We start from the raw sequence: 13,418 nt of genomic DNA, 5'->3' as shown, positions 1-13,418 counted from the left end.
TCTAACACAAAAGTACAAAGAACTCAACAAGACTAAAATATTTCGTAGCTTTTAGATTTTAATGATGTAAAATGAAAATAAAAGGCTAAACCAAGAAGTAATGACAAGTTAGACTAGACATGACATTAGATAAAACATCAAAATTATATAATTCAAGAAAAGACACAAAAAACTGCACATATTAATCGATTAAAATGTTTCTTAATCGATTAAAACAAAACCTATTGCACACATGAAAGGTTCAAGAAGAATAAATGGGTTTGAACCAAATTTAAAGATAATATGAAACACATATATCACTCAACATAAACACATATATACATGTAGGGAAAGGAAGAAACAACACGAACTTGGATAAAAAACATTTATCTCTTAAAGACCCATGAATTAAATTCATTCACAAAGGATGTAGCCCAAGCTCTGATACTAAATGATGGGAAAATGGCTTGTTCCAAAACCAAATGATGGAAATGGAAGAAGGCACTCATCACTAAACTGCAAACTTGACACCAATGGTGGAATCATAACCCAAAGGATGGGACATGACCCATAGGAAGGAAATGAGTTTGGTGAAAATAATGGAAACTTTCTTCAAGTAAGTTGAAGGAGACTCCATGGAGATGAGGTGTTGGACACGCAAACATGTAAAGATGAAGGAGAATGTGTTGGGAGAGTGATTTGGAAGTGTATCTTGAAGGAGGTTGGACCAACCATTAAGAAAAGGTCAGGAGATGTAAGACCCATAAAAAATATATATATATTTCTAATAGTAATTTTAGCATTTTATTAGTAATAATAATTTTAATGGATAGAAAAATGTAAATTTTTGGATATAAAATTATAGTAATTCTAGAAGGAGAGCTTCAAATTTTTGATAACTTATTTAGGATTTTTTTAGAAAAGTGAATAGTGAATAGTAAATAGTAAATAGTAAATAGTGAATAGTGAATAGTGAATGGTTAAAAAAAAAAATATTAAAATAAATTGTGGAAGAGAACACTCCACGTAGAATTAATCATTCAGAGATAAGAATGGTGAATAAAAAATAATTTTTGAATAGTAAAAATGAATAGTAAAAGTGAATAGTAAAAATGAATAGTAAAAATGAATAGTAAAATTTTTGGCTATAAATAGCCAAGGGGGGAGGCTGAAGATTTACACCAAAATTCTAGAGAAATTGTGAGAGAAGAGAGTTGGAGGAAATTCTAGTTGAAGAAGGGAAATTCTGGAAGTTTCCGGAGAACGGTTTGAGAAGAGGAAACTAAGTCTGGAATAGAGGTAAGGGGAGCTAACTTTGAGTATTTCTTTTTGTATTATCCTAAATCTTGAATATGGAATATTTTGTTTCTGTATGATCTTGAATTTAAATGAGAGTATGCTTTTGTGTTGATATCCAAGTGTGATAGTTGTAAATTGTGATGTTGAATATGTTATGTCATTTGTATGTTATTAGTTGTTTATTTTTGTATTTTGGAAGGATTAGAAATTGTCTAACCGGCTCTGCCAGATTCAATTTCTTGTTTCCCCAAACATTTTATTGTTTTCCTTATTTATTTTTATTGTAATTTGGAAGGATTAGAAATTGTCTAACCGGCTCTGCCAGATTCAATTTCTTGATTCCCCAAATTTTTATTTCTTTCCTTACTTATTTTATTACATTTTTGGAAGGATTAGAAGTTGTCTAACCGGCTCTGCCAGATTCAACTTCTTGTTTCCCCAAACCATTTATTGCTTTACTTATTTATTTTATTACAATTTTTGGAAGGATTAGAAGTTGTCTAACCGGCTCTGCCAGATTCAACTTCTTATTTCCCCAGACATGTATTGTTCTTGTTATTTAATTATATTGTATTGTTGGATGGATTAGAAGTTGTCTAACCGGCTCTGCCAGATTCAACTTCTTATTTCCCCAGACATGTATTGTTCTTGTTATTTAATTATATTGTATTGTTGGATGGATTAGAAGTTGTCTAACCGGCTCTGCCAGATTCAACTTCTTGTTTCCCCATAAAATTTTATATTAAGATTATTTTTATGATTGTCAAATATTGTATTCTTCTATGACCATTTATAGTAATATTTTATTATTGTTAATTATTTATAATTATCTTGTATGAACTCTATTATGGATGTTTATTGTGATGAATTTATTGAATGAGTTTGTTGGCTGAAATTGATCTTGTTGGAAGGTTTGGAGAAAGGGTTCTGTAATAACTTGTATATGGGTATTAAATATACATATATTGTTTGAGGTTGTTGTGAGAGGAAGTAAAATATTAAAATTAGGCATTTTAGATTTAGAGCATAAGAGAATAAGGTAGATAAATTAAATAAATAAATTGTAAATTATTAAGGGCCTCCCTTTGTTGGTAGGATAGAGGAACCTTAAAAACCTGAGTTGGCACATCCCTGATCATAGAGCAGCCCTGGCCTGGTCCAGTCAGTTGTGACTAGTCATATGTGCTCGCGTCGAAGGTGAGTTTGATGCGTTCAGACATCTGGGTCCTCTCCGGTGACAAATTGGGGTAAAGAAAGATCTCTAATAGGATGAAAATAAAATAAAATAAGTCAATTGTAAATGCATAACGTTATCATGGTAAAAACTTCATATATATTTTATTTGTCATTACATTGAGCCTAGACTTTAATATGTAGTTCCTAAGATATGTTGATATATTTTGGTTGTTCCATAATCTTTGTTTGGTGAAAATACGTTGAGTTATACTCGTTATGGGCAAAATGAGTTTATAATATGAAGCATGATATTTGGCAATATGTTTAATTTATTGATACCAAACGGGTTATTATGAATTTATGATTAAAGAATGAACATGATTGAGTTAGGTGGATAAGAGGGTATGAATTGTTGGTTTTATGAAATGTTGGGGTGGATATGAGAAATTCATTACTTATGAAATGATGTTACTACCGGGAGTAGTATGATCGAGTTATACCATGAGAGTTTGGTATGAACAAAGTAACATTGAGGTTTATAGAAGCAGGCAGAGAGGGGTCTGACCATAAGGCTTCAGAAAGTAAGACATAGTATATAAGTGAGGCTTAAGGAAGCAGGCAGAGAGCGGTCTGACCATAAGGCTTCATGAGTAAGCATGGTACACTTGTAAGATTTATGGAAATGAGGAAGATGATTTTGATAATGATGAATTAATGACATCGGAATAATGATATTATATCAATTGCAAAAATACATGATTATAATATTTTTATTACAAGTTTAATGATTTTATGATATGGTTGGCTTACCCTTATTTGTTTGTACTATGATCATATAACTCATGTTATATGTGATTTGATAATGTTGCAGATGCGGTTGAAAAAGCTTAGAGATGAGAGAGATGCGGGGAAAAACTTTCAGGAATTTTTGTAAAAAGAATAAATTTGTATTGGGAAGATTATGTTGTGTAAAACTTATAAGTTGAAATTTCAATGGTGAAGACTATTTGTTTAAAGTTTGTATGTTTGGTATTGTACTTTGGAGTAATTGAAATAAAGTTTGATTGTTTATATGAGACATCAAATTAATTTAGTCTCTACTATCAGTAATACCCTTTAAATTATTTGGGTGTTACAGGAGACATCAAGAAAACATCTATCCTAGTTAGCTTAGAAAAGAAGAGCCGCAAAATTTAGTAGAATTTCTCTTCATTAATTTCAAGTTGATTGTACAAATGCTTAAGCACTCATTTTTATAGAAGTGAGGAGTGAGTCAAGTCTTAACAATTAAGAAACAAAGAATTCAATGAATCAAAAAAAGTACAATGAACCTAAAAGCTTCAAGAACCTTATTCAAGAATATATACATGCACGAGGTTCCTTTACCTTTAAGTAAGTTTTCTAAGGGTTACTCGAGGCCCAAGTAAGCCTTAAAACCCAACTAGTTCACATACCCACTCAAAAAGCAAGTTAAAAGCAAAAACTGATGTTTTTGTTGCAATCTATTTGTTTTAATTGATTATGAGAAACTAATAATCGATTAAATAAACAATCTTGATTTTTTTTCGGGATGTGTATGAAATAACAGATTATTGATGAAATAATCAAAGACTGATATAATGAAATGTTCAAAATACAAGCCTAAATAAAATGTAATATTAACCCAAATACAAAATCTAAAGAAAATACTTATTTATATATTTACAAAGCTTAAAAAAAGAATGTAACTAATAAATTATCCTCCTCGAAAGTAGAATTTTTTTTGAAGTCTTTTAGCTTCTTCCATTCTTCTAGTTTTGAAGTTGTAGTTTCTGGGATGAGTTTCCATCCTATAGTTTTTTATCTTTATCAACTTGTTTCAGTTATAAAAAAATGTTATTTATAAGGTTCATCATTTCACTCAAACTTATTTCAATTATTTTTTAACTCTTTCTTTAAGTATTCAAGTTTTTTTAATTATAATATCAATTTATTGATAATAGATCTTTCTAAAAATATGCTCATTAGTACTTGTTATCAAAAACTATAAATTCTACATATAAATTCTACATGAACTATTTATAAATAATTTATCTTGACTCTTCCATTAAATATAATTATTACATAACATAGACACTATTAAAAGCTTTCATAACTTTCACAACCTCCTGAAAACTTATTGATAAATGCAATTATCTGAATGTACCCAATAAATACTACCATAGTTGTTCTTCATATAAGTCCATTGGACTAACAATCATTGTCTGAATGAAAATCATAATAAGTGTCCTGTAAACACTAAAACCACAGTACATATCCACAGTAAAACACTCTCACTTTTGTTTCTCGCCTTTTATTTATTTCTTTCTATTATTTTCAATGACTTGATAAAGAATAATTCTCACACACCCTACACCGCCAGTGCAGTTTTTTTCTTAGCTAGTTACATCGGGATATGAAACTTATGTTTTGTCAGAAAAGTAATTAGATAGGCGTGGAAAATTGAATGGATGATGTATATCGCATTAAATTAGAAGTAATTCACCAACATAGACATTATGATATCATAAATAAGATTTGTTATATACATACACATATGTAATTATTATTACAATCTACTTTTTGTCCCAGAATTATTATTGCAATAATATAAACAAATTTATTATAAATATTAAAGAATAAAAAAATTAAAATTTAACTTTTTAAAATGTGACAAGATGATAGTGATAAAAGATAGACAAACACTATAATTTTTATTTAACATCTATCCAATACCCAAAAAATAGTATTTTTATTTTAAAATATAAAATAATTTAAAATGAATGAAATTAAAGAATAAAAAATATTTTTATTAAGTGTGAATTTCCTTAATTAAATCCAATTCAATGATGTAGGCATTGCGGCATTCTAACTTGTCAGTCTTCGCACATCTTATGGTTCGATGTTCTCGTAACTTAAGCAAGAGACGAAAGAGTCAGAACAACAAAAATAGAAAAATAACTACTAAAATTAAAACTAATTAAAATATAAGTATAACTATATTATTAACATAGTTTTAGATAGTGATTATGTAGAGAGTAATAATATTTAAGCATAAATGATATTCATTTAACAAATATATTATAAATGTAAAATATTCATAGAAAAAAATAACTTCTATATTTGTAAAAGGAAAAAAAAAGTAAATAATAATGAATGGTAGTTTCAAATAGCTGTAAAATATTTGTGTATGTCAAAATATCATCATACACACGTTAAATTGATTTGATATTGTATATGTAATATAATTATAAAAAGTTAAACTTTTATATTTATAATAATAATAATATTAATAATAAATGATAGTATTAAATAAATTAAAATATAATTAATCGAAAAGTAACATTAATTTAGCACAGACTACTCGTGCAAAATGGAAAAAAGGAAATTGTCTACGGTGGTATATGGTTTTTTGGCGCTTTTTCTGGATCTGACTCGTCGTATCGTATGTTCCTCTTTCTAAGTCTTAGTTGCACGTCATGTGAAGTGTGTAGTGTTACAGAGCCTCTTTTTGTTCTTTTCTCCGCCAACTTTCCTTTGTGGTTCACGATCCCTTACCTCCTGCATCAGACTTCTCTTCTCATGGACTCTCTGCAACTCCATGCTCTTCAACTTCTGCATCCACGCACATCATCACCATCAATAAGCCAACCGCGTTTCCCTCCTCCGTTAAAACCAAATTCTAGAAATCTCAACTTCCGATCGTTTTCTGCTCACACGGGTGCCGCTGCTTCTCAAGACGGACCCTTTGCCTTTGAAGAGAAAATTTTCACTTCCCCCAAAGATGATAGAGCTCTCGTGCTGTCCAAAGAAACCGACGATTTTGGCTATCTCGTTGGCTTCCGCTTGATTCCTGAGACTGGTTTTCTACCTTTCTTTCATCGCTTTTTCATTCCCATATTAAAAAAAAAAAATTTACTCATGTTTTCATTTTCATGCATGTGACAATCTCTCTGGGTTTGTTCTAATTCCATTAAGTTAGTTAAACTCCTCTGCTTTTCAATAGGATTGAGAATATGGTGTATCTATGTTATGTTACGATGACATCGGAAGAATAGTGTTGCATCCATCTAGTTTCCTTTAGAGGAAGTTATTTTTTTGGTCTTTGAAGAGTTTTTGAATGTGTCACAGGTCTTGACGAGTTGATGAGTGTGTCACACGCAATACCTGGGGAAAAGTCTAGGATAGACGAGGTTGAACAACTTGGGATTAGGGAAACAGATGAAGTGAAACCTGAGACTGGATTGTCCCTCAACATTGTTTTTGTGACTGCTGAAGCTGCGCCCTATTCCAAGACAGGTGGTCTTGCTGATGTTTGTGGCTCTTTGCCAATTGCTCTGGCGGCTCGCGGGCACCGTGTGATGGTTATCACGCCCAGATACATTCATGGTACTTCTGGGGACGCTAAGTTTTCTGGGGCAGTTGATCTGAAACGAAGCATCAAAGTGCCGTGCTTTGGAGGTGCTCAAGAAATTGGTTTTTTCCATGAGTATAGGGAAGGAGTTGATTGGGTATGCTGTCTAGAATTTTTGGTTTTAGGCTTTTGTTACTATTGAGTTGTGCAAAACCATTTGACTTCTTACATTCTTAGTAGATGATGCTTAGAGTTGCAACCTTGTTTCAGGTATTTGTGGACCACCCCTCGTTCCAGAGACCAGGGAATCCGTATGGAGACAAGTTTGGGACTTTTGGGGATAATCAGGTATATTCTTGTTAATTTTAGCTTTGATACTAGATTACCATTATACATTCAAGAATAATGATAAACTTCTTTCTCTTTTGGTTTTACAGTTTCGGTTCACTTTACTTTCCCATGCAGCATGTGAAGCGCCATTGGTGCTTCCATTAGGGGGGTTCACTTATGGAGAAAAATGTTTATTCCTTGCTAATGATTGGCATGCCAGCCTAGTTCCAGTGTATGCATATCTAACTTTATCCACCCTTTTACCAATCTCGCTTTTTCTCCCCTTCCCTTTTCTTTTGCAAATGAAGAAGTACAATGTGTTTTTATCCAACCATATTATTTCTGTCTGATGTTTTTCTTTGTTAAAAAAAAAGAGCAAATACAGTTGCCTTGTTAAAGACTATCTTTCTTTCAATGGCTCCACTGAAGTCATGCAATTTCGTCTTTATTTTGGAAACTATTCATTTCTCTTTCTATAATTAGATGAATTATGTCTCCTCTCATTACAGATGCCTCAATTGCACTACCTTCTAGAGATCAAGATGTGCCATACTTTAGTCCATTCAGTTGTAATGTAAACAAACTTCCTAGGGACCCTTTTTCCCTCTGACATTCTCAGCATCATAAAAAACCATTATAGGGATGTCTAAAACTTCATTTCATCTTATGAAAACCTAAAAGTAATTAGAGTTTTCTTCGTAACTAGCTTTCTGTGCCATTGAAAGTTGAATAGGAAAGAAAATGTCCTTAGAAGACTTGTTCATAGTTGCTCACAGTCACTAAGAAGGTTGCTTATATTAAAATGAACTAAAGTGTAGCTTGTTTTGTCACTCAAGAAAGTATAATTTTTGAAATTAGGGGAGTGGGAAAGGTAGTTTAAGCATCCCTTAGGTGGTGAGTGTAATTTGTCCATTTAGTTATAATTAGGTTTCATTATGGCATACGGCTTTACATTTTAAAGTTTTCTTTGGAGCTTGTTGTGATTTATCTTAGAAGATATTATTGTCTTACTGAGGATGAGACTAGTACTTGATTTTGGTGCAGACTTTTGGCTTCCAAGTATCGTCCACATGGGGTATATAAGGATGCTCGAAGTATATTAGTGATACACAATATAGCACATCAGGTAATCTGTTTCATTTTATTTTATTTTACTATATAGAGATATTACTAAGTACAATAACATCGTGCTTTAATCTCTCTGTTTCTTAAAATGACATTTCAAGCGTCACCAACAAAACAGAGGTCTCTATAAGTTCTATTTTATACTTTCCATCTAGATGCCCTCAGCTTGGCTGCCTATTATTAGTGTTCATTAAGTCACATGCTAGAAATTAGAGAGATAGATCCTGAATGGCCAATAATAAAAGTTCGTCATTAAAAACTGATATTATTACTTGTATCTATGTGTGAGGACTTTATTAATATGTAAAATACTATTGTGTTGGTTGTTGTCACATTGAAATGAATGATTTGAACATGACTGTCGCAGTGCATGCAAATCAAAGATGCTAATTTGTGTAGTGAACCGTTTTGGAAAATAATACAGTCTTAGATATGTAATGCTACAAATAGGTTCCGCAATGCTTTGCCAAATATGATGTTTAGTCATTTATATGATTATATCTGCAAAGAGGCTGATGAAATCATATGTCAGGGAGTGGAACCTGCAATTACATACAGTAATTTGGGGCTACCTGCAGAATGGTATGGAGCACTGGAATGGGTGTTCCCTAATTGGGCAAGGACGCATGCTCTTGACACAGGTGAAGCTGTCAACTTTCTAAAAGGTGCTGTTGTTACAGCTGACCGGATTGTGACAGTAAGCAAGGTAGCAATTCCGCAAACTACATATTCTGCTCTCTTCTGTTTTATCGTGTCAAATATTGGGTATTTCTTTACCACCCACCCTGAAGTTAAAACCACACATCAGCGTGATATCTAACAAGTGTATCGTATCTACTATGTAATGATATTCAATGCATAAAGATCTGCCTCTCTTTTCCAGGGCTATTCCTGGGAGATAACTACCAGTGAAGGTGGATATGGTCTACATGAATTATTAAATAGTCGAAAAAGTATTCTCAATGGTATGCTTTTTTTAACATTCTCTTTCTTATGGCATACATTTTGAAGTTCATCCTTTGAAAGATTCATTTATGACTGAAACTTTAGAGTTGGTAACATGCGGTTCGTAAAGCAACACTAATTCTTTGAGAAAGTTAAACCCACTTGGGCCAAATAATTATCTTCAGTGCAGATCTGCATCTCCTATGAAGTTTCGGATTATATATTTTATACACTTAGCCTCGATGTTGCTGACAGTTTGACGCTCGTAAAAGTAGCTTTATTTCAATGTCTTACGAAAACTAATCAATGGGTGGTTAGTAAATTTGTTTATTCTTGTTAAACAGGAACCTTTTGATCTTCTCAATTTAACAAGCAATGCATATCTTAAGTAGTTTTTTTCTCTGTTGTGAACCAAATCCTATTCGAAAGCTCAAAGCAGTATTTCATGTTTACTCGATTTCATAGGCACTGTGTGACTTGAAGTTTTCTATTGAATTGATTAGAAGACTTCATATTTATATATCTAATGCAAAACTTTGTTGTTTGGCAAATGCTAATGCTGCTCTGTACTCGCAAAGTTGAGTTTTCGTTTATTTTGCTTGGCAATCTTTTTTCTTGACTTGTGGCATAGAATCTGTTGAAATGATACTGGCCTGTATTTTGATTAGGAAATTGTTGAAACTCGCTCAAATTTATTGTCAGAATAATATCGCCATTCGATTTCACAAATTCATTAACTCAGCATAAAAGGAATTGTTATTTTCCGAAACACCACAAAATCTAGAAGCTTCTTTTGTCTCTATTTTTTTCATGATGTTTCCTAATGCTTTCAGCTGTGCAAGTAATTCTGAGTCAATGTATGTGAATTCGAAAGCAAAACAAAAACTATATTGTCAATTCGTTACTCAATGATGTGCCTTGATGCTCAAACTCATTACAATTTTATTATTGACTAGGGATCACAAATGGAATCGATGTCACTGAATGGGACCCATCACGTGATAAACATATTGCTTTCAACTACTCTGTTGATGATCTTTCCGGGAAGGTTTTACATTTTCCCTTTGTCACCCTTCCTTTGTATCTTATTAGCTGAAATCTTGTCACCCTTCCTTTGTGATCTTTCCGGGAAGGTTTTACATTTTCCCTTTGTCACCCTTCCTTTGTATCTTATTTGTAATGTACAGGCCAAATGCAAGTTTGCTCTGCAGCAGGAATTGGGTCTTCCAGTGAGGCTTGATTGTCCATTGGTAAGTTTGCTATATGCCATGAAAATTAGTTCTCAGCCTTTCTGGTATTGACAATTGCTGAAACTTGCAGATTGGGTTCATTGGAAGACTGGACTACCAGAAAGGTATTGACTTGATCCGCTCGGCAATGCCGGAGCTCATGGAAGCTGATGTTCAGTTTGTAAGTTATTCTATCTGTTCTATAAATACATGTTGTGGCAAGTAATTAAATCCATGGCGTGGTGATATATAAATGCAGGCTGTTTACTTGTAGAGTATAAAATATATCTTGAGACATTGCAGAGTATGCAAACTAAAATTTTAAACATAAAATAAAGCGATTGATCATTTTTCAAATGCAACCTCCTTGTATGAATAATTGCATTTTGAGAGAAATTGAGGCCATAACTTGTGAGTTATGAGAAATGTGTTGTATGCTTGTGGCCCTCCTATATGGTTGACAGCTCTTGTTATTTTTCGTAGGTAATGCTTGGTTCAGGAAACCCTATTTATGAAGATTGGATGAGAGCAACAGAGTCAACTTATAGAGATAAATTTCGGGGTTGGGTGGGATTTAATGTTCCAATATCTCATAAAATAACTGCAGGGTAATCCAAAAATTTACGAATCCTTTATACGAAAATTTGAAGTCATTAAAAATTTCCATACTGAATCTACATCAATATGCTTCTTAATGTATTCCTGGTTTTTCAGCTGTGATATATTGTTAATGCCATCTGCATTCGAGCCCTGTGGACTGAATCAGTTGTATGCAATGAGATATGGAACTATACCCGTCGTTCATGAAACTGGAGGCCTAAGAGTAAGTCAAGAAAATATAAGAAATTGACTAGTTCAACATGATTTCTTTGCCTTAACGCCTTTCTCTTTATTCAGGATACTGTTAACAATTTTAATCCGTATACTGAAGAGGGCAAAACTGAAAGCACTGGGTATGTTGTCCATGAGCTTTGATTTTTTATTCTTCTAATATGCATTGCAATATTTTCTTAATAAACCTAACATGTCTTTGGTCCAAGTGAAACGAACACAGTTATATCATAGTAAAAACTTAGAAATTCCTGGCTGTGAATCAAAGAAGTAAGAGATTGCCTATGCTGATTACTAAGTATAATAGCGTGATTAGAAATAATTTAAATTTGTAAAAGTAACGTAAGTCTAATAAGTGATCAGATAAACCTTCATAAGCCTGGATAAAATGAGACATGTAACTCTTCCTATTACAAGTTTACGTTGTACGAGCAACAGATTAGGTGGTCACAACTGTCAACTGGAGTTGTTATAGGAAAAAAATATGTAAGTAAACAAAAAGCAGGGCCGTTTATTCAAACTTAGTGTTCTGCAACTATAAACAAACAGTTAGCTTTAACAATATGTCAGATGTAACGTAATCCCAGGACTCAACTAATACAAAATGAATATGTTCATCATGTATTGTTTGACATTATTTTGAACTTCATTGACAGGTGGACATTTTCTCCACTAACAAAGGAGAGCATGTTAGCGGTAAGCTTGATTTCCTGCCATTCAAATTCATTGTTTTTATATTAAGCATACTTTGACAGCATCTTAATATATTTAATCTTGACGATTCAATATAATGTTCGTAGTTGTGAGTGTCATCATTTTCATGTTGTATATGGGGGAAGTGGAAGCTATAAATATATATGGATAATCATTCTTTCTACCAAAACCTATATAAACTTGTCTGAGCTCATCGGGTTGCTACACTTGGTCTACTGAGAATCATGGCATGCTTGGCCTAGTTTACTATAGCTGATGAAATGGTTCTTTGTAGGGATCATTAATCTCTATTTGGCATTGTTATCATTGGGTTGGCTTTCTGAATCTTGTGTCGGCCTCTAGATGTTAAAAACAGCCATATGAAGTTACTAAAACATCAAGGAATCTGTACCAATCTCATCTAACAGTCCATACAGTCTATGGTGGACATGTTGGAACGTGGAACTATTTGCTAACTTTTCTCATTTTTTTGTTCTCAGAACATTGTTTCGCCTGTTTTGTCACCATGATGTTAACTTTTTTACTACTTTTGACAGGCTCTAAGATATGCCATTCAAACATACAAAGAACACAAGTCTTCGTGGGAGGGATTGATGATAAGAGGCATGACAAAAGACTACACATGGGTAAATGCTGCTACTCAGTATGAACAAATCATCAACTGGGCATTCATCGACCCTCCCTATTGCTGAAATGAAGATTGAATAAATGATCAACGCAAGGATTTCTTCAATAACAGGCTACTTAGAGGATTATCATGCTCATAATTAAGTCTTGCTGATAACAAAAGGGAGACCATAATTTCTTCCAGGGAGGCAGATATAGGGTACATAAAGTCAGCTAGGCATTTCAGAAGGAATTTTTTTTACACTGATCGAAACTACAATTTGTAACCACGCCAATAGATAGTGCTGGTATAAGTTTTCTACCTTTTTGTTTTTGTACTAGAAAAGGGTTCTAGAAAAGTTAGTTGATGGGACACATTGGAATGTATGCCATGTGAGAGTGTGTTTATTGGCACTGGTTAAAAGTGTGAAAAATTACGAGAGCTGTGCTATTGCGAGTGACCGACATGATTTGTAAGATGCGTCAAACTGTGTCTTGTGCATGCATCTATTCGGTATAATCCAGAAGCTGACCCCACTTTTTGCGTTAGAGTTGTTTTGGCAAATCCCCAGTGGCCTGCAACCTAGTCATTATATGTGGTTGGGATCCAAAGGGTTTAACTTAAAACTTTAAGATATACATCACTCCTAAATAACTGTTTATGCAACGAAACTTGTGGGGATTCAAGATATCTAATATGTTTTGATTTAATTAAGGTTTAAATATCTCAAATATTTGAGTATTTTAATTAGGTACTTGTTAATTTTAAAATTTATGTTTTTTTTATAAAATCATATTGTTTTAATATGTTT

General features: G+C 32.8%; 1 protein-coding gene across 1 annotated transcript; it reads left to right on the top strand.

Annotated features, from left to right (window-relative positions):
- Window positions 1-5,876: 5,876 nt before the first annotated feature.
- On the top strand, window positions 5,877-13,083 carry LOC108332016 (soluble starch synthase 1, chloroplastic/amyloplastic). Its single transcript, XM_052876392.1, has 15 exons — window positions 5,877-6,334; window positions 6,604-6,983; window positions 7,097-7,174; window positions 7,264-7,388; window positions 8,201-8,282; window positions 8,814-8,987; window positions 9,165-9,246; window positions 10,183-10,274; window positions 10,414-10,476; window positions 10,547-10,636; window positions 10,939-11,063; window positions 11,170-11,278; window positions 11,353-11,408; window positions 11,943-11,982; window positions 12,537-13,083. The coding sequence occupies exons 1-15, from the start codon at window positions 5,920-5,922 to the stop codon at window positions 12,690-12,692; spliced, it is 2,067 nt and encodes a 688-aa protein (XP_052732352.1). The 5' UTR covers window positions 5,877-5,919; the 3' UTR covers window positions 12,693-13,083.
- The last annotated feature ends 335 nt before the right edge of the window (window positions 13,084-13,418 follow it).

Source organism: Vigna angularis, chromosome 4 (assembly GCF_016808095.1).
Source record: "Vigna angularis cultivar LongXiaoDou No.4 chromosome 4, ASM1680809v1, whole genome shotgun sequence".
Taxonomy (NCBI): domain Eukaryota; kingdom Viridiplantae; phylum Streptophyta; class Magnoliopsida; order Fabales; family Fabaceae; genus Vigna; species Vigna angularis.
The sequence above is the reverse complement of the archived record's forward strand: the minus strand, read 5'-3'. Positions and strand labels throughout refer to the sequence as shown.

Excerpts from the sequence above, each read along its gene's own strand:
- LOC108332016 (XM_052876392.1), top strand. The coding sequence starts at position 5,920 with ATGTTCCTCTTTCTAAGTCTTAGTTGCACGTCATGTGAAGTGTGTAGT. Across the intron at positions 9,247-10,182 it reads TCGAAAAAGTATTCTCAATG|GGATCACAAATGGAATCGAT; the intron begins GTATGCTTTTTT and ends ATTATTGACTAG. Across the intron at positions 11,064-11,169 it reads TCTCATAAAATAACTGCAGG|CTGTGATATATTGTTAATGC; the intron begins GTAATCCAAAAA and ends CTGGTTTTTCAG.